Source organism: Mauremys reevesii, linkage group 17, assembly GCF_016161935.1.
Source record: "Mauremys reevesii isolate NIE-2019 linkage group 17, ASM1616193v1, whole genome shotgun sequence".
NCBI classification, from domain to species: Eukaryota; Metazoa; Chordata; order Testudines; family Geoemydidae; genus Mauremys; species Mauremys reevesii.
This window is the reverse complement of record NC_052639.1, coordinates 21,750,806-21,776,419: the sequence shown is the minus strand read 5'-3', so window position 1 is coordinate 21,776,419 and position 25,614 is coordinate 21,750,806. Positions and strand designations below refer to the sequence as shown.

General features: G+C 54.6%; 1 protein-coding gene and 1 long non-coding RNA gene across 2 annotated transcripts; both read left to right on the top strand.

Annotated features, from left to right (window-relative positions):
* Window positions 1-8,659: 8,659 nt before the first annotated feature.
* LOC120385111 (maestro heat-like repeat family member 5) lies at window positions 8,660-12,574 on the top strand. Its single transcript, XM_039504227.1, has 6 exons — window positions 8,660-8,715; window positions 9,229-9,372; window positions 9,759-9,935; window positions 10,668-10,823; window positions 11,913-12,035; window positions 12,417-12,574. Exons 2-6 carry the CDS (start codon window positions 9,289-9,291, stop codon window positions 12,540-12,542), a joined length of 666 nt encoding a protein of 221 aa, XP_039360161.1. The 5' UTR covers window positions 8,660-8,715; window positions 9,229-9,288; the 3' UTR covers window positions 12,543-12,574.
* A 413-nt stretch (window positions 12,575-12,987) lies between these two features.
* LOC120385113 lies at window positions 12,988-16,032 on the top strand. Its single transcript, XR_005589273.1, has 3 exons — window positions 12,988-13,049; window positions 13,871-14,024; window positions 15,104-16,032. It is a non-coding gene; the product is annotated as an uncharacterized LOC120385113 (long non-coding RNA).
* Window positions 16,033-25,614: the final 9,582 nt, after the last annotated feature.

Here is a 25,614-nt window from a genome sequence, read left to right as displayed (position 1 = left end):
CCAAAAAGAAAAAAAATACCTGCGGGGCGACGGGAACACGGGTGCAGGGGACTCGAGCCCTGCAGACCCCGGGCAGCGGAGTGCACACCCAGCTAGCGCGGGGGTGGAGACAAGGGGGCGGCCAGGGCTTAAGCGGGGTGCTCACGCCGCCTGCTGGGAGGGCTCCACGCCGCCCGGTGGGCGGGCTGCTGGGCTTGCTGCAGACCTGGCACCGCCTCCCAGCAGCTCCTCCTCTGCGCTGCCACAAACCAAAAGAAAAACCTGCCGAGGCGGCGGAAGCAGCAAAGCCCCCAAATGGGATTGGACGGACTGCCGCCTTGAATCTGCCGCCCCAAGCACCAGCTTGCTCGGCTGGTGCCTGGAGCCGGCCCTGATGGGTACCTCAGACTCTGAATCCATTTAGTGCCAGATCCTTGGCGAGGGTGGCCGAGGTCCATCTCTGAGGTGGGGAGAGCTGAGTGTGTCAGGTCACCCCTCTGGGGTCTGGCACTGTGGGGTGGGGAGTACTAACATTGCTCCGGGCTGTAAGGAGAACAGAGAGGCTGGACGTTGTAGGAAATCATTTATTGTCTCCTGGATCGGGTCCATTTCATCAGTAAATGCTCCAGAGGTCCCAGCTGGGAACCGTAGCAGAGCTGAGCCATTACTTCTTGGGGGGGTTAAATGCAAATGAGGCCCGTTGCCCATCACTGACAGGGAAGGTGTGCAAGGGGAGGGGACGAGGAGAAAACACCATGGAAAAGAAACTTGCCCCAGGTCCGAGGAAGCCTCGTGTGGTAAAAGCCCCAGCAAAGATCCATGAGATCGGAGTTCTCTGCTTAGCTGCCAACAACCTTCAGTCTGACCCTGGGCAATTCACTTCAGGGCTCTGGGCCCGACCTCCATCCTCTGTAAAGCAGGGATACTACATGGAAAAGGGAAATGTTACGAATGTTTCTTTCTGCTCCAGGGACGAAGAAGGAGGCCGGAGTCGCAGGGGAAGTGGGAAAAGGAGCCCAGAAGAGCAGGAAGAAGAGCGCTCTCCCACCCCCTCATTACCAAGCAGCTCCCATATGACCTTGGTTATGACGCTTTGTGACTGTGCTATTGGAAAGCCTCCCCTGCTGTGTGTATTAATATCTCCCGGAGCTGGGATCTCTGACAGGAGACCTACCTGCCCCTTGCTCAGGGAGCTGAAAGGAAACACTCTTCAAGTGTGATCGACTCCAGCCAGTCTTTACGAGTTTCTCTGGGTTGCTTGAACGAGGCCCAGGTTGACAAAGGGGTTCAGGCACCTCAGGAAGTTCAGAGGTGCTTAGTGGGATTCGCAGAAGTGCCTGACTCAGGTGCCTGATTCTGATGCACTCTCCATGGGACACAGGCACTGCTGAAAATCCTACCAGGCCCCTCCCTGCACTTGTAGGGGTAACCCACACACCTGCTGGGTGGGGTGTTCTGGCCCTGTCTAGTGGCACCAGGACCACTTAGAGACAGAGATCAAAGGAGTCTGCTCTAGAGCCTTAGCTAACAGCCGGTTGGGTTTTAGCTGCTGCGGAGAGGCTCCTGCACTAAACTCCAGAAATCCCAGGTTGGATCCTCTGCCAGGAGTATCTATGCGAGTGTGTCGCCTGGTGTGCTCTACTGCATCCTCAGCTGCTGGCGTCCAGGACAGACGGGGCTAATCCAGCCACGCAGGCCAGCTGCAGTAACACTCAGGAGGTGCCTGAGACACCAGGGCAAAGGCCTTCAGCACCCCAGGCCCTGGGTTTAGGTGACCCTGGAACCAGCCCCCCTGCAGTAACATTGTGCCCAGTGAGTTCTGACCCACGGGGCTGGGCCCAAGAGGCCCACAGTTTGGGATTCTCCTCAGCCAGGCAGACTTGCTCCTTCAGTCGAAGCTACTTTCTGTCCTGCCGGCGATTCCTGCCTGTTTTGTGGCAGCACCACACGCTGCAGGGTGGGGAAGGAAGAGGCATTTCCGCTTGGGCCCTGTTCTCAGTCCTTTCCTCGCAGACACTGTGGGCTGCTAGAGTTGCTGAGCCAATCTGCTCAGGCGCTCGGGTGGATGGGACATGGGGCAGGTTCTGCAGTGACCCTCGGCTGCACTCAACAAGCAACTTGACTGGGCTTTGCAGGCCATTGAGGCTTTCTCAGCAAAAGCTGGGCTTCCTGGGGAGGGGCTAGAGAGGAGGAAATGGGGTGCCCTTGGGGTCCCAGCACCGGCTGAGAGGCTCCCATCTCTTCTCAGGCAGGGGGGAGGGGGAAGCGTATGAAAGACTGAGGAAACCTCGGCACCTGTTGAGGTTTGTTAAGAAAAGGGCTCAGCCGGAGTCTCCACGCTCACGGGGCGCTGCCAGCCTCCCGCCGGGACAGACTGTTCCAGGGCAGCTGAGCGATGGAAATACTCAGTCCCAACAGGCTCTGTCCTCTTCATTGCAGACCCCGGGAGCAGCTTCCTCAGCCCAGCTCCAAGCCCTGCTGATGAGAGCCGTGAAGGGTCTGACGACACCCACCCTGGAGCGATTTCAAGCCGCCGAGGAAGAGCTGAGGACCATCGTGTCTCTACACGGAGACAAGATGGAGAGAGTAAGAGACTCCCGCCGTGGGGCAGGGGGATGCTGCGCAGAGAGGGGGAGGGGAGAATTTCCTCCTAGGAAACTGTTCCTGGGACACACGGGCATGGTGCTGTGAAGGGTGGCTGAGCCCTTTCCCTTCATCGCTTGGCCGCGGGATCCGCGGCGTGATGTGTTTGACCTGTTCTCTGCCCGCTGGAGCTCTGACACGTCCCTGAGGACAGCCCAGCCCCACTGAAGGGGAGCGATAGCCCCAGCCCTGGCAGCGCAGCACTTACCTAGTCTGCCCAGGGGCCTCCACACTGGTTTCCTCAGACATGCTGCGGGCCTTGTTTTTCCAGCTGAAGGATCAGGAGGAATTTGGCTTTGCACTTTTCTCTGTCTCTCCCTAGCTCTGATCCTGCTGCCCATCCCCACAGGATCTGGAGTGCCTCCCCGTGAATTAGACTGGCCTAGGAGGTTTCTGGCAGACTTCATTTCTACATCCCCTGGGTAGGAGGCTCTCAGAGTCATTATTCCCCTGATTAATGAAGCTCCACCACTCCTGGGAAGTAGGAATTCAACCCATTTGACACCTGGGGAAACTGAAGCCCAGAGAGCTCCTTGATTTGCCCAAGCCTGCGCAGGTGGGGTTATCGAGAAAGGAATCAGGGTTCACGTTCCCTACAGTCCTTTAACTGTTGCCTTCAATCACTCGGCCTGGAAATAGGTGACATTCCTGCCCTTCCCCAGATACCGCCTGCCCATGGCGCCTAAGTGCAGACTTATTCCCTTCCTGGGCTTTGGCTTTCCTGGAAACTCAGAGACTCATAAACAAACAGAATCCTGAGCCTGAGCTTCCTCCCCAAACCTGCCTGTTCCTGGGGTTTCCTGCATGTCGTCCCTGTCTCTGTCCGAGTTCCCTGTTTCCAGCAGGTCCGAGGGGGAAGATAACAAATGGCCCCTCAATCAGCAGATTGATTTGTGCAGGGCTCTAACTCCTGCTAGCAGAACAGGGCACCAGAATCCAGCCACCCGGGTTGTAGCTCCTGCTCCTTGTTCGAGAGAGGAAAGAGCAATGACCAATTCCTCATGGAAGAGCCCTAGGGGGCGGCTTGTCCCTTTCGGGTCTGTCCACCCTGTGCTGCAAACTCTGCAGCAGGAGCCGGAAAGCCTGGCCCTATGGACGTGGGCTCCCAGGGCTGGCACTGTGGGGCCAAACGGCAACGCAGCCTCTTCTGGGCTTGGGCTGGAACTGGAGCTCTGAAGCCTGGGAGGAGGGGGCTTCAGAGCCTGGGCTCCAGCCCAAGTCTCCAGGTCTGCACTGCTGTTCCCAGTGCCATAGCCTGAGCCCGAGGTTAGAGAGCCGGCTTTGAGATTGGTTACGGCAGGTTTTAAAATCCCGCAGTGTAGAGGTTCTCCTTAGGGCTGGGGCCTGGAGCTGGCTAGCCCCGTCCAACTAGCCCTGCCTGCCATCTCTGGGATGGGCTCTGGGGTACATCAGTGGAACCAGCTGGGTCTGGAGCAGCGCTGCTCGACCTGGGACATCCTCAGGGCCAAACAGGTGGTATTGGACGTGCCCCACACAGCACATATGGGGCCCACAATGGAAACTGGGTTGAGAAGCACGGGCCTGGAGGAACTGATTGTGCTAGAAAGATCAGCAGGAAGCTGCAGAGATGGAGGAAAGGCTCCTGCAGGGAAGCCCTTGAGAGCAGGCTGAGAGCAGTTTGCTAAGGCAGGGAAGGCCCTGGGATAGCAGGGGAGTTTGGGCTGTGCCCACGGTAAGGTTTGGGGGAAGTCTTTTGTGTGTGTTTCTGAGCTTTAAGGTACTAAACCAGACCTCAGGAAGGCTGGGGTTCCTGGACTTGTCAAAGCCTCTTTCTTCAGATTATGGAGGAGCCAAGATGGGCAACCGAGGTGAGAGGCGGCTTGCAGGGCTGCCAGGAGGGGTTACCTGGGAGGTTGTCACTCATGGATAAATCCATCCCTCAACTTTCTGGCATTCTTCCAGGTTGGAGACGTCGTGGGACGTATCTTAATCTGGCTGGACAACGTCTGTCATCCCAGAGCCAGAAAAGCAGCACTGAGGGCCACAGCCTTGCTGGCTCGTTCCCACCCCCAGGACGTGGTTCTGAGCTGTGTGGCGCACACGCTGTCCTCGGACAGGTAGGGAGCTGCTCTGTTATCACCTCAGGCCATTATTTCTCTTCCTGCTCCTACCGACAGGCCACAGTCCGGGAAGGGTCCGTCGGGCTCACACAGCTGGAGGGAGTTTCCTGCTGTGCAGAGAGCTGTCCAGGCTCACCAAGAGGAGATGCCCAGGCCCAGCCACTGAGGAGCCAACCCTCCTCCTGCACTCCCCAGGATGGAGACGTGCCAGTTTTCTGGGGAAGTCCAGCACTGTCCTGATTGCTATGGGTCACCCCACTTCCTCTCCCATCCAGTACAGGGCCAATAAATGACTTTGGGGCTCACTCCACATCCCTGGGTCATGAGGTCTGGCTGCTCCCTATTGTGTGAGAGAAGGCAGAGATGGAAAAGGTCCATGAGGTCCATCTGTCCGTCCGCTGGGGACCAGTGCAGGATTGTTACCTGCAGTCAGATCCCTAGTTATTCCATGGCTGAGGAAGTGGTGAAAAAATGCACTCATCCTTATGGCGCTGTGCAGCAGAGGTAAATCTCTTAAAACAGAAAGTTCCAGACCTAATTGTTGCAAACTAAATAAATAAATAAATGATCCACACATGACCAGAGCGTAAATGCAGTGCAGCCTGCCTGAGTCTGCAGACAGCCGGCAAGAACAGCTCTGAGAGGGGTGAGTGCCTCTTTCATCTCAATACGTTGTGAACCCTGAGTCCTGCTGGTTATTGCCGATCACTTTGCAGAGTCATCCAGCTGAGGTGTTTATAATACAGTCTCCATGTGCCTAGGGGCCGTGAAACCCAACTGGACCTCGCCAGAGGTCAAAACTCCGTCTTTCCTCAGCATCCTCTGCAATGCAGTTCTGCACTGACCATAGACAAATCTGTGTCACATGGGAGAGAGAATTGAAGAGCAGCATGAAAGAAACTGAATTTCTTACCCAGTTCCGTTACCAGAGGAATACAGTGTTGGTTTTCATATTGATTTGAGTGTTTGATTTGTAAACCTTTCAGGTTTGAATTCCTTGAAGCAGCCCCAGTGCTTTCCAGGGTCTGTGCTCAGAAGCTATAGAAACTCGGCAGCGTTGGCACAGAATTTCAGTCAAGCTTCCTGAAGACCTTAAATCCAGGCCATTTGCTCTTGGTTTGTCCAACCTAGTTCTCAGTGTCCCCAGGGCTTGACCACCATGTCCGACCTTCCTCACCAAACTTGGAAGTTAAATGACTGGAAGCCTTTTGGATCTGTCTGCAGTCTTCCTGTGCGGATGCCTGGGGGGACCAGGAGCAGTTAGATCAGCAAGAATGGAGAGAAGAGAGGAGGGGGATTTCAGTACTAGTTTCCTTCCAGCTCTGTCACACTGGGCAGTACAATCTCCCCTGAACCCTCTCCTATCAGGGCATGTTCTGAGTCAGTGTCTGACCCATCCACCACACTGCAGTAGGATTCAGCTGCTAAGAGACACTTGGCCAAATGCTGGGTCTCAGTTACACCCCCAAATAGCCAGAGGAACTGCACTGAGGTCAGGCAAGTTCCTCGGGACTGAGCCTAGCGTAACAGAGCAGAATGTTGCACAGTCTGGTGGTCACACTGTGCTGGTCACTCGGTGGTCAGATCATGGTCACTGTCCTGGAAACAGCGGTGCTAGCTTCAGGAACAACAACCCATTAGGGGAAAGGAATAAATACAACCTTCTCTGACGGGACTTGCCCTGCCTCAGCCTCCTGCACCAATCGGTGTCTCCTCTCTCAGACGCCTTTCCTGCCCGCTTTCCAAGCCTCTCCTGGGGAGGGCAAGAGGTGGCCAAGCAGGAAGGTCTGACTTCTCTGTCTGAATCTGCAGATGTGCCATTGAGCTGTGGAAGGCCCTGGGGGAAGAACCACAGCTCCCCAGGGAGGTGCTGCAGCAGCTGCTGGACAAGCTCCAGCAGAGACACCGGGAGGAGAAGAGCGGCAATGTGTCTCTGGCTGTAAGTGAGGTTTGAGATGTCACTTTGAGAACCCGCAACCGCGGGGAGGATAGTGCATCTGTGTGTGTCTGTGAGCTTCACCCTTCTTAGCTTCAGGCCACGGCTCCACTACACAATGAAGCCGACTCATGTAACCTCGGCATACAGCTGCCACAGCAATTCTATCCCTTGTGTGTGTCTGCACTTTGCTGCTTGTGTCGGCAGTGCACGTCCTCACCAGAAGTGCTCGTCTCGATTGTACGGTCAGGGTGGGGCATTGTGGGAAGGCTCCTGAAAGCCAGTTGACGTACGCGACGTTGTGTCTACACTGACACTGCATCGACCTGGACTCTCTGCCACTTGTGGAGGTGGAGTTATGAATTTGGCACCAAGGGGCAGTTCTGCCAATGGGAAGGAAATTCCATAGTTAGGGTGATGCTGGGTGAGGGGCCTTGCATTGACATAACTCTGTAATGCAGACCAGGCCTTAGTGTGTCCTGGCCACCTCCTAGCAAACCAAAGAGGTAAATAAAGCTTCACCCAGGAAAAGTTACTGATCTGAAGCGGTTTATCTGCTGGTGCCCTGGCTCTGTTTGCCGCTCTAGGTGGCTCTTTAGTGAGCAGGTGCAGTTCGGGTGTCTCTTGGAAGTATCCAGGTTTCTGGCTCTCTAAATTGTGACTAGAAATCTTCCCAGCATGGGATCATGAGATGTCCAGTACTTTTGACTGGGCCAGAAACACTGGGTCTACAAGAACAGATCTCCTCAGGATGGTTTCAGCCCGTGCAGTCATGGCTGGAAACCCAAAGCACAGAGTCTGCACCATTAAGCGAAATAATGGGGAATAACATCATCCAGACTCCTCTGACCTTTCCGTAGGGCTCCATCCTGCTTCCGTTCCAGGAATGGGTGAAGGTTCAGGACCCTCCAAATGACTCCTCCTCTCAGGAGCCAATCCTCTTTGTAATAGGCTGGGGAGGAAATGAGACCCGAGAAAAGGACAATAGCGAATGGCAATGGGGGCAGGTGGCAGATTGGGATAGTGGAGTGAAATTCTTTCCCCCCTCCAGGCAATGAGGACCATTTACGAGGTCCTTTTCCTATGGGGATACCGAGAAGCCATCCTGGAAATGTATCCCCAGATGCTCATCCTCTGCGTCAGGCAAGTGCAGTATGTGATGGATCTGCACTTGCCAGGGACCTACATGGCCAGCACGACATCCAGCCCCGAGGAGGGATCCAGCTGCCTCAACCCCCTAAGGTAATGACTGAAAGGAAAAGGAAGAACAGATGTGCTCTGCTAAACACATGTAGGCTGTTCATGGCCATCATTTGTTCGGGTGCTATAGTTAGCCCAGGCTCGCTTACACCAACTAAGGATCTGGCCCCACATGCCCGCTTGAGTCCTGTTACCTGTCACAGTAAAGAATCAAGTATTCAACCGCATTGAGTGATGACATCAACCATCTTAAGAAGCTACAGTGTCACTAACTGGTTACAAACTCAATGAAACTGCAGTGTCGACAGGGCCCATTGGGCAGGGGAGCACCATGATATCACACTGGATCTATCATCGGGGAGGCTAGCTCCTGCTGTCCATACTGTGTGTGCCAGGGCGTGTGCAGATTTGCCATGATTGGGGCTGATCTCGTTGCCTGACACTGGTATTTTTTGTCTTTAGCACGTCGGTGGAGGCTGTGAAGACTCTTTTTTCCATGCCCGGATACTGGAAGGAATTTGCCAGCATCCAATTTCAGCAGGGTTGGGACATGATAGCCTCACGATATTACTACTCGCAGGGTGTTGGCGTGATTGCAAGGTAGGAGCCCAAAGTTTCCTCTTCAGTGGGTCTCTCTTGGGAATGGGATTTCCGTGTGAAATGTTCCTCTGTTCCAGGCTGCCATCTCAGCCCAGCAACTAGAGAGGAACTCTCTCCCCCCCTTGATAACCACAAGGGACTTTCTGCTCCATGTTCCAGAGCCATGATCGAGTTTGAGAACCTCAGCTCCCTGCCGTCTTCAGAGAGGCCGTCACCACTGTTCAAAGGGAGAAGGAGGAGGAGCAGAGAAATATCGCCATAACTTTCTGCACTGAGGTGAGATTCATTAGTTGACAGGAGAGCAGCTCAGGCCAGTAAGCTCTGGGCACATTGTCAGCAGCTCAGCAGCCTTCCAGCCAGCTAGCTCCTCTCCGCACATGGATGGTGGTGGGGCATGGCACAGAGAGGGAGGGAGAGACAGGGTGAGATCGCTCCTGGCTGGATGTACCTAGGTGGGATCATGTGACAAGAGGAGATGTTTCTCCGGTGCCCCAAGGCCATGCTTCTCTCCTCACCTTTCCTGGGGTTCTGCTTTTCTTCTGCCCCAGGGGTCTCTCCATGGCACTCAGTGGGGCCTGGAGATTCCCCTTTCCCTGGGGGTTTATTTGTGACTTGTGCATTAGTCTAAGTTCTGGGAATGAGCCAACTGAAAGAGCAGCAACTGGCTCCCTACACACCGGAGACGTTGTATGGGAGTAAGTGGCCATTTGGTAAAGATGAGTGTCCAGGGGACAGACCCCACAGGAAGACCTCTGCTCCTCAACCCGATGTTGATTTGGCTCTTTCCAGTTTCTCCAGAGTCCTTCCATTGAGACAATACTGACAAAATCAGAGCTCCAGGCACAGCTCATGGAATGGACCCAAGATAAAAACCCCATTGTACGTCGGCTCAGTCTGCGAGGCCTTGGCAGTATTGTGCTCCAGCCAGAAAAGGTGAGGGGCGTGGATTGCCCGGGGGACCGAGGAAGCCGATGTCTATCGAATCGCTCAGCAATGAGAGCGAGATCCCCACACAAGCCCTGTTGTTTAACGCACAGCACTCGAATGTCGGAGGTGCTTTACTGAGCAAATCAAGGCACGACGTTGTCCCTGCTCCCGTGAGCTGACCCCTGATTGCAGATGTGATGCAGTGGGGGAGGCGGGTGAGCAAAGACAAAGGTTACAGTGAGCAGCTGGCAGAGAGTGACAGGAGAATGACTTTGTGCCCCATTGGGCGGCTGTGCCAGCTGTGGTGTCTCATAGGTGGGAGTGGGATGGGCCAGCATATGCCCCAGGCTGTCATCCAGGGTAGTAATGAGCTGCCTTCTCCATTGCTGCAGGTGCACTCGTTACGGGCCCAGCTGCCAGCGATCATGGACATGTTCTGTGACACGGATAGAGGGCGTGTCATGGGAGCCATGCATCAAGCTGCAGACATCATCTACCTCCTGGATGGGGAGGGGCTTGGCTCCATCTCCCAGGACATTGCAGTCAGCCTTCGCCCCTTCATTGATGACGTAAGGCTGGGAAACACAGGAGAACCCCATTCCTCCCACCCGCCTGTCTCTGGTGCCCTTGTCTCTCTCTTCCCATCCCCTTACCACCCACCCCACAGCCCAGCCATGAAGCCTCCAAGGGGTGCCCCTGCCATGGGTGGGGAATCTCCTGCTCAGCCACCTCCCTGTCAGAGCTCTTCTCCGCAAACCTCAGCATCAGCGCCATGCTCCCAGCCCCTGCTGCCGCCTGGCCTCGGGGAGAGGGGGCCTGGCACTGGGCAGATGACCAGCTGTCTGGAGAACACCGGCCCCCAAAGAGGTGGAGATTCCCAGCAGGAAAGAGGTGGGTCGGGAATCTCCCGGCTCTCAGGGGCACCAAGGAGCAAAAGAACTGCTGTGTTTTGTAGCAGCACCTCCCTGTAAGGCTCCAGCAGCTGCTCCTCCCCTTCCCCAGACCAGTCTCCAGCAGCCTTCCCTCCCTCTCCCCTAAGCTTCTAGGGGTCTAGGATTCTGTGCTCTCCAGACAGAAATTGTGTCTAGGACACCATGGGGCTGCACTGCCCTGCACAGTGTCTCAGGCCTTGTTCTACACAAGATGTCTATGGCGCTGGCCTGGTGGCCTCACTGCTCCCGCGACCCAAGTCAGTTAACACGGGGGAACCGGAGCAGCGTGCGGATTATGACTCTGTCACGTTATGCTCTGATCCTGCCTGGCTTTAACCGGGCTTCCCACTCCCTGTGTGTCATTGCCAGGAGAGGGACAGCGTGCGCTCCGTTGCCATTTTACTGCTTGGCAACGTGGTGAGCAGCGTGAAGGACCCGGACAAACCCATCGTGCAGCAGAAGATGATCCACTGCTTGCTCCCGCTCCTGCTGCACCTTGAAGACCGGGATGAGAGCGTGACACTGGTAAGTGCCACGGTCATTATTTCCTTAAGAGTAAAGAGCCAGAATCTCCTGGGGCCCCCACTCCATTAATGGCCAGAGCCCCTTGCCCAAGCAGAGTCTTCTCCTCCCTGCTTCACTCCATGCTGGAGCCCAGTGCCTCATCCATTCTCACAGCACACAGCACAATTGGGAAGAAAAGCCTTCTTCTGGGAAAGAGCCCTGACCCTCTCCTGCAAAGACGGGCCTCAGGCCTTTGGGCTGCTGCATCCAAAGGTTCATAACAAGAGGCAGCAAAAGAAAAGGGAGCACAGATCTGTAAGAGCCCCTTCAGTTCAGGGAGCTGATATCTGCCCACAGCCTTCTGGAAAGTGGGTGCAGCTGCCCTGACTTCTTCCCTGGAGCTCCTGAGAGAACTTCTCCAGGTCCCAGCTTCCCAGAATTCACCGGACGTTGTCCTCTGTTGTTGGGCCAACTGGTATGTGGAGGGAAGCCTGATCTGGGGGCCCTTTGGTCCGACTCTTTGGGATCCCAAAGCTGACTCACGCTCTCATGCAGTCTCTTTGCACCTAAGGACTGAGCTGTGGAGATGTCTTATGAATCTTTCCAGGGCCGTCCATAGAGGGGCACAGGGCCTGGGACAACACCCCCTACTCTGCCCTAAGCCCCAGCCCCACTCCATCCCTTCCCCCAAGTGCCACCCCACCTCTTCCCACCCCTGCTCCGCCCCCTGCCCCATCCCTATTCCTCCCCCCAAAGCCCCACCCCCTCATTTCCCAAACGACGCTGGGCGCTGGCGAGGTGGGGCATAGCATAGTGGGACCGGGAGTACTGCGCCTGGCCCCAGCATGGCCCACGTCCTGCGTCCCCCTGAAGTGCGGGGCCCCCCAAAGCGCAGGGCCCTGGTCAACCGCTCCAAACCATCCAAAGACAGGACGGCTCTGGCTCGCTCCAGCCAATTCCCGCTCCTGAGCACACTCCTGTGTACAACAAATGACAGGAATCTCCTCCACTAGCAGGAAAAGCAGGAGAACAAGTGACGGGGAAGGCTCCATGTCCCCCAGACTGTCCCTCTCTCAGTGAGAACCCTCTTGGTCTCACCTTCTCTTGCAGAGATGCAAACTGACGCTCTTCCGCTGTGCAGTGTTTCTCAGGTGGGCTCATTTGAAGACGCTGTTCCGCAGCATGGCCTGGGATGGCTCCACACAGCTCCGGAAGTGTGCCTGGAAGTGCTTGGTAGGTGAATTCCTTGTGCCTTCAGAGTGGTGAATGGGGACTTGAGGGAGACCTTTAACCCCACACCCTGAGTACCCATCCGCTTCCATCGGGTGGCAGGACTCTATTCCAGGCTCTCTGCTGGTTCATTTCTGCAGGAGTTACAATCCCTTCACATTTTTGAAATTTTTCTCCTGAACTGTTAGACCTGCAAACTTTCTGAAAACAAAAGCTGAGGTTCTGGAGAACACAACAGTAACTCCAGAGAGGTGCTGCTATGGCGTATGGGCTCATACTGGCTGTTGCCATGCCCTGGCTCTATGCTTTGGCTTCCCTGGACTAGTCCCTGTGGGAAGAACATGTCATTTGTATATTGTGCGTTTCTTCCTTCTTTCTTCCTAGATGCAGAACAACAAGAGCCACATCCCCAAATTCCTGTTCCACGCCTTAGAATACCTGGAAAGCTCACAGACAACAATCAGACATTCTGCAGCCCTGTTCATTGGTAAGCAGAGCGACTTCACTTGAGCTTTTTTGACCTGCTTCCTTCAAAGCCCTTTTCTAGACTGCTGCTCTGTTCCCTCTCACAGCACCAGAATCTTAAAACTGTGTGTGTGTGTGTGTGTGTGTGACAGAGAGAGAGAGAGAGAGAGAGAGAGAGAGATTAACATGACTTCCAAGATGAGTGGAGCAACTTAGCTGTATCGATCGCACCAACTTCCCCTGCCCACAACCCCTCTTTGGCTGCGCCTTGGGGAAACCAGCATGATGTGAATTCAATCTCCTTTGGAAATCAGTCTCTCAGTGACTTCTAGGCTTCTGATGCTTTATCTAATGTGCTTTGTGAACAGATGTAAGGAATGTATTTAATTTCCCAAGGGCTGTCTTGGGAGAATGGCTGCATCTTTCGCAGTTTTAAGCAAAGGATTTGAAAAGTCATGAGATTCATTGTCTGTCTAGGAAATACTATCCACCATTACTGTGACTTGTTGTCTGAAACAGTGACTGAAGATGGCATCTCCCGCCTGTATGAAGGTAAGGAAATACCTCTGTGTGTTTGTGCCTCTGTGGGAAGTACAGGGGTGCAGCACAGGGCCTGAAAACAGTTTGAATGTGTCCCTCTCTGTCTAAGGACAGTGTTTAAGGAAGAAGGATGATCACGTGAGCTTTGATCGAGGTGCCACAATATGTGTACGGGAGCAGGGAAATTCCATCCCTAGCTCCTAGAATAGACGTAGCCTTAGAACTGTGTGGGGAGACTGTCTTCATAGAGGTCAGAACATCTCTGAAGGAAGGCCTGACAGAATTGAAAAGGGCTGTTGTTATTATTAAGGGTGGTGGTGGTGATGATGACAATTACCCTCTGTAGGGAAAGATTCATCACTTGCCCTCCCTGTAATGGAGAGATTTCAGGCCAGGGAACCACTCATATCTTGGTTATCAGCTCATAGGAAATTCCCTGAGTGCACATTGGGAACATCTTTCCCTGTGACCTCTTAAGGAACGAAGGCCCAGGGCCACACAGGATTTCAGTAGATGTTGTTAGGAGTCTAAATTCCTATGCGGATCTGTGCGTAAATGTTGGATGATTTAACACCTCTGCTTTTCTGTTCCATCCCAAGCAGAGTTGCTCCCACCTGCCTGTGTTTTAGCGTGTGGACGTGCGTATGCTGGGGGAGGGGGAAGTTACGCACGGAATGGGGTCTCCTCTCTGTCCAGGGCTATTTTGGGAGTAGCTGAGTTGCTGTTTCTTGCCTGCAGACTCTTGGGTAGCTAATAGCATGTGGCAATGGCCATCTGAAGGGGAGGTTTCCTAGGCACCATGGGGCTTCCAACCCGTTTCCTCTTTGTTTCAGCTTTTCAGGAAGTGCCTTTGACATGTGACAGGACCACAGGGCACATCCTCAATAGACATTACAAATGGCTGCAGAAGCTTGGAAATCTCGTGTCGGGTTCCGCATTCGACTAGGGAACCGGGACCGACACAGAAGACCTCTTTGTCCTGCTATGGTACGTACAACAGCATCTTTGGAACAGGGACTGAACAACGAGGTGGATATTGGCAGATGACAGACAATTGTGTAGGTCAGTGAGGCATAGAGAAGACTTTGAAGAAGTTGAAAGGGATCTAATAAAGCCATGTGACGGGGCAGCACAATGGCAGATGAAAACCAGAGCTGACAAAGTCAGGGCCATACGCATGGAAAGCCCGGAGGTGAACAACTCCTACATATCGCTGGTGTCGGACATCAGAGCATGGACGGTTGGGCCCAGTGGCTGGAGCCGGGGTGGTGGGGCCTAGTGGAGGTCGAGCCGAGGGTTGGAGCTGGAGTGAGGAGCAGCTAGGGGCAGGGCCAGGGTGGGATTAATGATTCGCAGCCAACAGGAGCTGTAGGGGGCGGAGCCTACAGGCAAGAGCAGCTCATAGAGTATCACTAACAGGGTTGGAAGGGACCTCAGGAGGTCATCTAGTCCAACCCCCTCCTCAACGCAGGACCGATCCCCAACTAAATCCCCAAATGGCCGGGGGGGGGAGAGGAACGGCAGCGCGCGGAGCCGCCTCGCCCCACCCCAGCCAGGCAGAGCCGGCCCGGCTGGAACGCAGCACACAGGGGCTTTAGCGGCTGTACCACGGGGCCCCCCTTAGCCCTACTCCTTTCATGAGTGCATCACTGCCCCACTTCTGCCCCAGCCCCACACACGGTTACAGGGCAGAACCCTGTAGCTGAGCTCTGAAATCTCTCTCACTGTAATGAAGTTACTGCAGAGTCAGGACAACCCCACCTTTGGGCTCCATGTCTGACATCTCTCCCCACTGCACAGAGCCCTACATTCACAGAGCTTCTCGCATGTGATTCCTCAGTCATCAGAGCCAGGCGGAGAGAGGAGAAAGTCTCCCAGACTCCATTGCCAGCCCACAGGGTAGCGGAGGTTGTGGGGGGTTGGGTGCTCTCTTTACGCAATGCCAGCTCTCAGGGAAGTTACAAAGGAGCATTAGCAAAGTGCGGTGGTTTTGTGCTGTGGAAAACTACCCTGCTGGAAGGTTTTGTTCTTCTGATTTGTGTTCCTGCCCTTTCTCCCTCTTACAGACATCTAGAGGCTAACAGGAGCCAACCGAGCCCACCACTGATCACATCTCTTGGGAGACGGCAAAGCAGCTGCTGCATGGGAAGGAGGAGAGAGAAGAGGCAGAGCAGGATGTGCCGGGGTGCACCAGTCACACATAACCTCACAGTCTAGGCAGCGGAAGCCAAGCCCCTCCCCAGCCCTGCCGGACATGCTACAACTGGAGCACCAGTGTGAAAGGGAGCAGCTCAGCTCGGTCTAGGCAGATGCCGAAAATGGAGGATGCACATTGTAGGCTCCAGTCCAGAAGCAGCTGACGGCCCTGACTGCAGAGCCCCGAGGTGCCGAGACCCAACCCCATCCCCGGGTGCCTGCAGACGTGCAAGGGAGCTCGGAGTCTCTGGGAGATTCCCACGCCGGGAGCCCAGAGACCCCCAGCCCATGGCCTAGAGACATCTTGTAGGAAGTAACCTGGGAGAACTAGCCATCGCCATGGTGACTGACGTCAGATGTTCTGGCTGGATCCCCACTGACTCAGTGCTGAACACATTGGCCATGGACAAGGCCCTGGGGTAGGACCCGGGGGGGAGTCCCCCCGGAGACAAGGGCCTGGGTCCCCCTACCCCGGCCACCATCCATCCTTGGGTGGCAGCCCACCTCCCCAATGTGCCACTAGACTGCACAACCCCAAGAGGAGGGGCGGCCATCTTGTCTCTGAACTCTCAGCCAGACAGCCCTGTGCTGAAGGGCAGCGATATTGACTCTGCCCGTTGGGCCACACAGCACTGAGGGAGAGAGCAGCCATATTGTCTGGAGCCATCGGGCCACACAGGCGTGAGAGACAGGATAGCGGCACGGACACTGGTCTCTGGGCCACACAGCCCTGCCGGAGAGGGCGGCCGCACGGACTCTGGTCTCTGGCCCCACAGCCCCGACGGAGAGGGAGGGCGGCCGCACGGACTCTGGTCTCTGGCCCCACAGCCCCGACGGAGCGGGCGGCCGCACGGACTCTGGTCGTTGGGCCCCACAGCCCCGACGGAGCGGGCGGCCGCACGGACTCTGGTCGTTGGGCCACACAGCCCCGACGGAGCGGGCGGCCACACGGACTCTGGTCGTTGGGTCACACGGCCCCGACGGAGTGGGCGGCCGCACGGACTCTGGTCGTTGGGCCACACAGCCCCGACGGAGAGGGCGGCCACACGGACTCTGGTCGTTGGGCCACGCAGCCCCGACGGAGAGGGCGGCCACACGGACTCTGGTCGTTGGGCCACACAGCCCCGACGGAGAGGGCGGCCGCACGGACTCTGGTCGTTGGGCCACACAGCCCCGACGGAGAGGGCGGCCGCACGGACTCTGGTCGTTGGGTCACACGGCCCCGACGGAGAGGGCGGCCGCACGGACTCTGGTCGTTGGGCCACGCAGCCCCGACGGAGAGGGCGGCCACACGGACTCTGGTCGTTGGGCCACACAGCCCTGACGGAGAGGGCGGCCACACGGACTCTGGTCGTTGGGCCACACAGCCCCGACGGAGAGGGCGGCCGCACGGACTCTGGTCTTTGGCCCCACAGCCCCGCCGGAGAGGGCGGCCGCACGGACTCTGGTCTCTGGGCCACACAGCCCCGACGGAGAGGGCGGCCACACGGACTCTGGTCATTGGGCCCCACAGCCCCGACGGAGAGGGCGGCCACACGGACTCTGGTCGTTGGGCCACGCAGCCCCGACGGAGCGGGCGGCCACACGGACTCTGGTCGTTGGGCCACACAGCCCCGACGGAGAGGGCGGCCACACGGACTCTGGTCTCTGGGCCACACAGCCCTGAGGGGGAGGGCGGCCGCACGGACTCTGGTCGTTGGGCCACACAGCCCTGAGGGGGAGGGCAGCCATTTTGACTGTGGCCATTAGGTCAAACCACACTGAGGCTAAGGGCAGTTATTTGGTTCCAGCCAAGGGACCTCGCCCCTTCACCCCTAAGGCATCACTCGTCTGTCACCAGGAGAATGACCCCATGACATAAGACTTTCGGGGTCAAGATGCAAACGTGAGCAGAAGCAAGGAGTGGCATGTGACCCCTCTAAGAGCTCCTCCCACTCCTCCCCCAATCTGGGGGTATTTTATCGCCATCGATCTACCTCAGGAATGGATCTGAGCAACGGGGGAAAGTTCTGGGGCAGAGTGACCCATCCGGAAGTGGGTCATGTAACCCCTCCAAGAACTCACCCCAGTTGGGGTGGGCCTCATCCTTAGGACCAACCAGAGAGGGATTTCACCAGATAGGTGAAAGTGCCATGGTGGGGTGACCTGCCCATAAGAGGGGCCCATCACCCCTCCATGAAATCCCCCCACCGTCCTCTGCTAATCGATCAGGGTTTCACACTCATCCCTTAGGCCATCCCAGAAGGGAAACGTACCGATCAGAATAGGTAGTGCCCGAAGGCCTAGGCCAGAAGCCGCCGATCTCCGGAGCTCCATGTTTGCGTGACTGGCAGCATCGTCCTGGAAGTCGCAACCCAACACTGCGGGGAAGAGGCCGTCTCGTTCCAAGGATGTGTTTTGCAGAAATCATGGCCTCGACCTTCGGGCTATATCTGTTCTGATTGGTACATGTTTCCCTTCTGTGATGGCCCAAGGTGGGAGTGAAACCGTCGCCAATTGGTAGAGGGTGGTGTGAGGGCTTTTTAGATGGCCCATGTGATCCTGTTGCGGGCAGGTCACTCCGCCACATTACTTCCGTGTTTGGTCAAATCCCCTCTCGGGGTGGTCCTACAGGGCTGACACCCACTTCAATTGGTAGAGGACAGGGGGAGGAGTTCTCAGAGGGGATACACAACCCCCTTCTGGATGGGTCACCCTGTCCCAGAACATCCCCTGATCGGTCAAATCCAGTCTCCAGGTTGTAAAATGCTAGTTGCCCCTGCCAAATTTTAGTAAAAGAAGGGAAGAAAGGCATGTACCTTTTATGCTATCTATAAGGTGGCCATCTTGGACTTGGGAAAAGAATGTGGTGACCTTTTCCCATGTGCTCTATTATTTTGGGTGGGGAAGCACACTCCCACGCACAGATTGAATCCGCGTAGATAGGGTCTAACATCCAGGCAGAGACGACGCAAAGAGGGATAGGGAGGGGTTTTAGTTAGGTCTACTCACCCGTTCCTATGTCTCTCATCGAAGTCCGTCCCTGATGTCCAATGTCAAGAGAGCAGCAGCCATCCACCACTGTCCTTGCAAGAGAAGAGAGAGAACATCAACATTACCTCAGGGGTGTAACTGTTTGGGAGAGTGGAGCATTTCCAGAGTTAAAGTTTTGTTAATCTGCCCCTTCTCGGTCCTATCCTAGCCCTTTTCCCCATAGGAAATAAAGTCTTGTTTGTGTGGTTACCACTGCGTGTCCTTTTTTTCTTGTGCTAAGGGAAGCTCCGATAGATGGGCTTTACAAAGGGGACTATGTGGGAAGAATTTACTGTAAGATTCCCCATGTCTTCTGAATGGGGTTTGGGTCCTGCCCTCTTTAAAGGAAGGAAAATCCTTACAGGTGATCCCACGGGGGTGAAACCCACTGTGATTACTTAGTCATCTGTCCTATTCACCACGATGTTTGTGACCCTGTGTATCACAGGGAAGTAGCCCATGGGGCATTATAAATCCTCTGATTTCAAATGGACACTCGTGGATGAAGAAGGACAACTTTCAAATCCAGTGTGCACCGAGATTGTATGGACACTGAACGTATTGAGTACAATGCTCTTATCTTTCATCTGTTCATTAAACAAGGCCAAAGGAGCAGGGTTGGGAGGCTGGGCATTGACTTCCCCAGGATCATTCCTCTCCTAGTGATTCCCATTACAAATCTCCAGTCAAGGATGGGTAAGAATGGTGTCCCTAGCCTCTGTTCGTCAGAGGATGGAGATGGATGGCAGGAGAGAGATCACTTGATCATTGCCTGTTAGGTTCACTCCCTCAGGGGCACCTGGCATTGGCCACTGTCGGTAGACAGATACTGGGCTAGATGGACCTTTGGTCTGACCTGCACGGCCTTTCTTATGTTCTTATGTATGGACAAACCCTAATGTCCTCAGTGATTCTAAGGGACAAGATGCCAGGTTTGGAATAAAATTCTGCCTCCTTAAGATCATGTTTTCCATGAATTCAACTGTCACCAGATGGATCAGACTGAACAGTTTCAAACCTCGAGGAGGCTCTTACCTTCTAAACAGGGTCGGCTGTTTTCAAGTAAAATCACTAAAAGGGAAGGAGAAAACTCGAAAGAGGTTCCTCCTGGCGCTCAGGTACGTGAACCCCAATATTCCCCCAGTCCTCAAAGAGAGACCTGGAGAAGGAGACTTGCTAAAGCAAAGCCAGAGGGTCTCTGAGGTTTCCCTGGCCCCTCGCCCCTGTCCTGCCTGGCTGATGTCAGCATCTCTCTGTGAGGTCACCACCTCCCCACCACCTTTGACCAATAGTCTGAGGTCCTGCAAAAGGCCTTTGTGATGTCACTGCCACACCCCTCCCTTGCTGGGCTAATGTCCTGCCCCTGGCCAGGCACTTTGGAGGTTTGAGCTACTCCCTGTGGATCACCCCACTCAAGGAGCATTCGTTCTAGGAAGCAAGCCGGCTAGACAGGAAAACATCAGACCCTGCTCCCTATGCTACACTCAGTTCTAAAGAAACTAGTCGACTTTATTGCCAGAAGAGACCATTAGAGCATCTAATCTGACACCTGCATATCACAGGCCTCCTGTATGACACACTAGCTACTTTTGGGGTAAACACATTCCAGAAAGGCATCTAGTCTTCATGAAATGACGTCACAAGATGGAGAATGCACCAATTTCCTTGGTAGCCTGTTCCTGTGGTGAATCATCCTCACTGTTGAATATTTGTGCCTTAATTGTAATATGAATTTGTCTCTTTTCACCTTCCAGCCATTGGCTTTTTTTATGCCTTTCTCTGCTACATTAAAGAGCCCTTTAATAGCCAATCTTTTCTCTCCATTCAGGCACTTCAACGTTTCAGTGAAGTCACCTTTCAATCTTCTTTTGAGAAGCTAAACAGGTTGAGCTCTTTCAATAGCTCACTAGAAGGCATTTTTCTCCAGCCCTCAGAACCTTTGGTGGCTCTTTGCTGCCTCAACTCCAATTTCACACCATCGTTTTCAAATGAGGACACCAAAACTGGAGGCAGTATTCCAGTATCAGTCTCACTGATACCATGTCACCTCCTGTGACGTTATTGACATAATCTGTAACTGTATAGATCACCGTTGCCACCACTGTTCTATATTTGCAGCCAATATTGTATAAAGGTGGTCACATAAAGGGTCTATGGAGAGGTTATGATTGGCTGATTATAATTATGCTATCTCTAGATATGTATCATTTTTGTAGTTGACATTATGAATATTGGCTCTATGCTGCCTGTATTTCCAACTTGTGCTATGCTTCTGGGGAACACCCCAGCCAGACAAATTGGTGTCAGCTCTGCCTAGCCTGCTTGATGGCCCATTAAAGACCATCAGCTATACAACTGACCCATTGAGAGAAGGCAGATATGCCTTGTGGCTCAGCAAGGTGTGCAGGGACCTGCCTATGGACAGAACTCTAAGGTTTTTCTATGTCGCGTGCTGGATAGAGTGTCCTTGGGACAAAGAAAGCAAAGACCACATGGCAAGAGACTATAAAAGACTGATGCCTCATCTCCATCTTGTCTTCAGTCCTGCTTCATACTTCTGGAGGGACTTGGCTACAAACTGAAGCTCTGTACAAAGGACTGAATGGCCCATCCCAGTTGTGGATGTACTCCAGAGACTTGATTTGAACCTGCAGTTTATTCCATCACTGCTACAAGCCTGAACCAAGAACTTTGCCAAAGTACAAGTTTTGCCCAGGGCACCATTTCCCCTAACGCTGGTCCTTGGTAACATTTCCTGATTGGGGGGGGGGGGGGAGAGGGGAGAGAGACGAGGCATTTTCTCTCTTTTTCTTTCCTCTCCATTTTCTGCTCCTTCCTTCAATTCCAGAAACTTCTCTTGTGTTTCAGACTGTGCAGTGACACCCACCCCACCCCAGGACTATGGAGCCTTTGGAGCAGAAAGATCCTAGGAGCTAAGGATGAATCCAGGGGTGAGTAGCTGGCAGGAAGGAGTCCTAGCAACTCTTCTGGGAGTGCAGGGGAGGAATGACTCCCCCTTCTCTACATTCTCCCCATGGGGCTCTGCGGAGCAGGGAGGGTTGTGTGATAAATTCCATCCAACATTCCCCTTTGATCCAAGCCGAGAGACATCTCAGCTATGCACGATCCCCTTGGCAGCACCAAACAAGGGATGTTTTCCACTGCCCAGGAGACTCAGCCAGGGACTGATGTGCTGGAGATATGTTGGGAAAAGGGACTGTCTGAATTGCCAAAGCAGGAAGCCAACAATCTACAGCAAAATCATTAACCACAAACACACTCTAACCATGCTCCAGCCAGAAGGGAAATGGGCAGGAATTCTTGCTGTTCAGCCATGGCCACACATACAGAGATGCACAGCAGTGAGAGTGCTGGGCAAGCTGGTCTGAGCGAACACTTGGAAATGATCCTTCCGTTAGAACAGAACCAGAGTGTAGAAAGGCCCCTGTGTTAAGTGGTTGAGGCTGAGGCCTTAGGAAGCTGGCCTACGATACCATAGGGATCTTTCTGTGGAGGTTTGATTCTTGCCAGCTAGGGGAAGCTGGTGTGTGGTGTCTTTGTGGCTGCACTTTCAGTGATGAAGGTTTCTCTATCCCATTGTTCCAGGGTCGTCCTACTAGATTGCCAGCTGCTTTTCAGCTGCAGTGTGGAGACTGTTTGTGTGTGGGGAGAGACAGTGTGTGTATGTTGGGGAAGAGTGAGTGTGTTGAGGTAGGTAGGAGCGGATCATTATTATCCCTACTTGAAAGAGGGAGACGCTCAGGCTGAAAAAGGAGAATTGACTTGTCTTAGGTCACAAAGCCAGTCAATGGCTGAATTGGGAATAGGACCCCCAGAGACCTGATTTTTAAATTAACCATCGGATCTTGAAATTCATACATTGAATGACCTCAATAAAGTGCTCTTAGATGAGCTCCAGTCCAACAAGTGTGCACAGTAATTATTCAGCCAGTATTTGAGGAGAACTGCAATGTTAGAGAGAATCATGAACTGCTCAGAGACAATTAATGCAGAGAAGCAGCACAATCCATGAAACATATAACTGGTTATGACTTATTTACTTGGTCTTAAAAGAGAACAAAAAGGCCTTGTGTCTCCTCCCTGTCATTAACGCCCTGCTCAGACAATCAGGGTAGAGACTGAGGATGGAAGGCTGAGGGGTCTCACCAGAGAGCTCAAAGGATGGCCCAGGTCACTGGTGGGGATCACTGCCCCAGCACTACTGCAGCTCCACAGTTTTGGGCGAGCGATTTCACCAGGACATTGCAACATCTTTCACAATCCACATGAGTGGAGACTGTTCATTGATTCATCGAAGACGAAGTCTTAAAGATGTTTTACTGCATAATGGCAATGGTTTGCCATGAATTCCACTTGGTGATGCAGTCCATAGGAAGGAAACCTAGGACAACATGAAACAACAACATGAAACCTCTCTGAGGCTCTTATCTGCTCCACAGGGACGTCTGTCTTCTCATTCAATTAGCAGTGGGAAAGGGGATGCAATGTCTGCCCCCAGCCAGACCACCAACCACATCAGACACCCTCCCCCGCTGGTGCACCAGGGTCTCCCCCAGACCGACAACAGCTATGAATTAAAACCCCACAGTGTTTGTTGGGGCTACTGGAGATGCTGAAATCTCACTCTTGTCTCTCTCCTCCTGCCTCCACCTCCGAGCCAGGCACTGGGCAGTTCAGTGGGAAGGGATGAACTGATGACAGTGGAGGAAAAAAATCAAAAACCAAAAGTGAAGCCAAAAGCGCAAGCCGGGCAGGCAAGGCAAATCGCAGGCTTCTGCCATAGACTAGTCCTCCCCGCTCCTCCAATAACCCACCCAAACCACGACACCACAGACCGCACGTTCCTGGTGTAGCTCCACTTTCCAGTGGGGAAGTGGGGAACCAATTACTAACACACACAGCATATTCCTGAGGCGCAGTGCTGGGAGCTGGGGGGATCTGGCGGGCACCTCACTGTGGGATTCACGAGTGGCTCCGGGAGCATCCATGCAATCAAGCCGCTCCACATGCCGTTGTGCCGAGGGATAACAGCGCCTGGAGGGGTTGCTGCTGGTCACTAGCAGGGCATTGTGGGAGACAGCCCAGGCTGGAGAGGGTTCGGGGGCACAGCGGATCCCATCACAGCGTGTCCCCCCAGCACCCACAGGGAATATCGTGCCCCTAGGAGGAGCGTTTGGGCTTTGCTGTGATGTGTCACTTTCCAGCCTGTGCTCTGTCTCTTCTCCTGTGCACACCCATGTCAATCAGGCATTGCTCAGCTGGGCTCTGCAGAGACCGGACTGGCTACACCCCGTGACGGGACTGAGGGGGGGCAGTGCTGAGCGTCACAGGACCTGGTTTCAGCAGCGAGAAAATCCAGGAACAACCGAATTGTTGTTTCACCCACGAAAGCTCATGCTGCAAAAACGTCTGTTAGTCTATAAGGTGCCACAGGATTCTTTGCTGCTTTTACAGGAACAACCCAGTGATCCACTAAGCGGAGTTAGGGGCCTGAACTCCCTGTACGATGCATGGGCGACACAGGCACCTTACAACACAACTCACAACCACCAGCTCCCCAGGCAGGGAGCCAGCCAAGCCCGCCCAGGGAGACACTGACAACGGGGAGGTGTCCTAGCCCTGCCCCTCTCTCACAGATAGGTCCTGTCCTCCCAGCACTCACCTGCCATGTGGGAGATCCAGGTTCAATTCCCTCTGTCCAGCTGCAGAGAGTAGCTCAGGGACGTGAGTACCAAGCTCAGGGCAGACTGTTACACACCAGGGCACCCCCCATGGGGACTGGGAGCTTCCACCCCCCGAGAGCGAACTCCCCAGGCACACGAACAGCCTGAGCAGGGAGTCACAGACAGTCCCCTTGGGCACTCGGGGCTATCCTGCCACCTAGGCAAGTCTGCCTTTGGGCTAGATCTGTGCCTCAGGGAGGCCTGAGGCCACCGGCATGAGCTGGGGCTGCCAGCATCGCCCCCCGCCCCCCGCCACTGTCCACAAGGGAGAAAGGATTTGAACCAGGGTCCCCCATGTTTCAGGTCAGTGCACGAAGCAGTGTGCCGTGGTGGGGCTCTGTCCAGCTCTCCCTTTGAAGGGGGTTCATTGGGGCTAACTAAGGAGAGCGAGTGGGGCAGGGGGATCAGCTCCCCGGTGTGTCCTAATTCCTGCCTCTCAGCTGGGTGCCTGAACTACTGGACACTGTCATCCAAATACCATTGCTAGAAATAAACAATGAAAAGGTGCAGAACTCCAGGAGCTCAGGACAGGAGACTAACTCAGGCAATCAGAGCAGCAGATAAGACAAATCTTGAGCTACTCTGAGGCTCCAAGCAGACATGTTACCGAGACGGAAACTGGCCAGGAATTCTTTGAAACGGCGTAAACACGTCTAAAAGTATCAGTTTGCTTTATGATGAGGGGATGGGGGGAGGGAGGTTTAAACTATTTCCCTGAATCACATCTCCCTTGGCAGCTCAGTCACCATTTCAGCTAGAGCAGAGCAGTGGAGCCTGGGCACTGGGCCACTCGGGGCCTTTAACACCACAGCCCTGGGGAGGGGGGGCTGAGATGGACCATCCTGCGAGGAACACGAGTCCTTCTACCATCCACCACACCCTGGTTTGGAACTGCTGCTGCCGGCTCACCCCATCTGTGGGGACTTCTATCCCCTCTGCCTCCCTCTAGCTGGGGGTTTTCCCTTCTGCACCTACCTGGCAGGGCAGCCCCCGTCTGAACCCCTGATCCTGTCCCAGTTTTGTCCCTCTGCCCATCCTGCCCCTCCGATTTCCCCGCTTCAGGGGGATTTTCCGGCCTTTGATTGCAGGGAGCAGATTCTGATGGCGCGTGAGGGCAGCAGCTTGCAGCTGTTACTGAGCATGTGAGAAGAGCATTAGAAGAGAAGACCGGCCAGACTGGGTCAAACCAAAGCTCCATCTAGCCCAGTGTCCTGTCGGCCGATAGCGGCCGGTGCCAGGTGCCCCAGAGGGAATGAACAGACAGGAATCATCCAGGGAGCCATCCCCTGTCGCCCAATTCCCAGCTTCTGACAGACAGAGGTTAGGGGCACCATCCCTGCCCACCCTGGCCAACAGCCATTGATGGACCTGTCCTCCATAGAAACACAGAATCCTAGACAATGAGGGTTGGAAGAGACCCCAGGAGCTCATCTAGCCTAAGCCCTGCTGAAAGCAGGACCACGAATCTCTAGTTTCCTTTTCATCACAGGACCCTGCTCAGGAACAGTGAAGTTGCAAGATCTAACAGGAAACAGCTTCAGAAAGAAGGGCAGCTCCTCTTCCTCCGCCCCTCCCGTGGGGACGAGCAGCCCCCCACCAGCCTCTCGGCTCCGGCCTCCTTCAAC